This window comes from Arachis ipaensis, chromosome B01 (assembly GCF_000816755.2).
Source record: "Arachis ipaensis cultivar K30076 chromosome B01, Araip1.1, whole genome shotgun sequence".
Classification (NCBI taxonomy): domain Eukaryota; kingdom Viridiplantae; phylum Streptophyta; class Magnoliopsida; order Fabales; family Fabaceae; genus Arachis; species Arachis ipaensis.
Window position 1 is genome coordinate 7,057,352 of NC_029785.2, and position 268 is coordinate 7,057,619.

A 268-nucleotide genomic window follows, 5' to 3' on the forward strand; every position below is an offset into this window, starting at 1 on the left:
GTATTAAATTTTTTTAATATAAATTACTGTAATTATAAGCTAAAAATATTAATGTTGCATTGGATTTTAAAGGTGGTGGAGAATGGTGGGGTTGCGGTGCCAAGCGCAGAGGGCGCAGCCCACTCTGCAATTCAATATTTTGAGAATGTCAGAAACTTTTTGGAGGCTGTCAAAGATATGCAGCTTCTCACTTTTGAAGCTTCTGATTTGGAGAAGGTTGGAGTTTCCAGCTTATCTTATATATATATATAATAGAAATCATTCACAT

The 268-nt window shown here is 34.7% G+C and overlaps 1 protein-coding gene across 1 annotated transcript in view; it reads left to right on the forward strand.

The window, feature by feature from the left end:
• LOC107614769 (kinesin-like protein KIN-14F) overlaps window positions 1–268 on the forward strand; it is a 12,452-nt gene that overhangs the window by 3,508 nt on the left and 8,676 nt on the right. Inside the window, exon 3 of the mRNA XM_016316934.2 lies at window positions 73–216. Coding sequence (XP_016172420.1) covers window positions 73–216 — 144 coding nt within the window. The remainder of the gene's footprint in view (window positions 1–72; window positions 217–268) is intronic.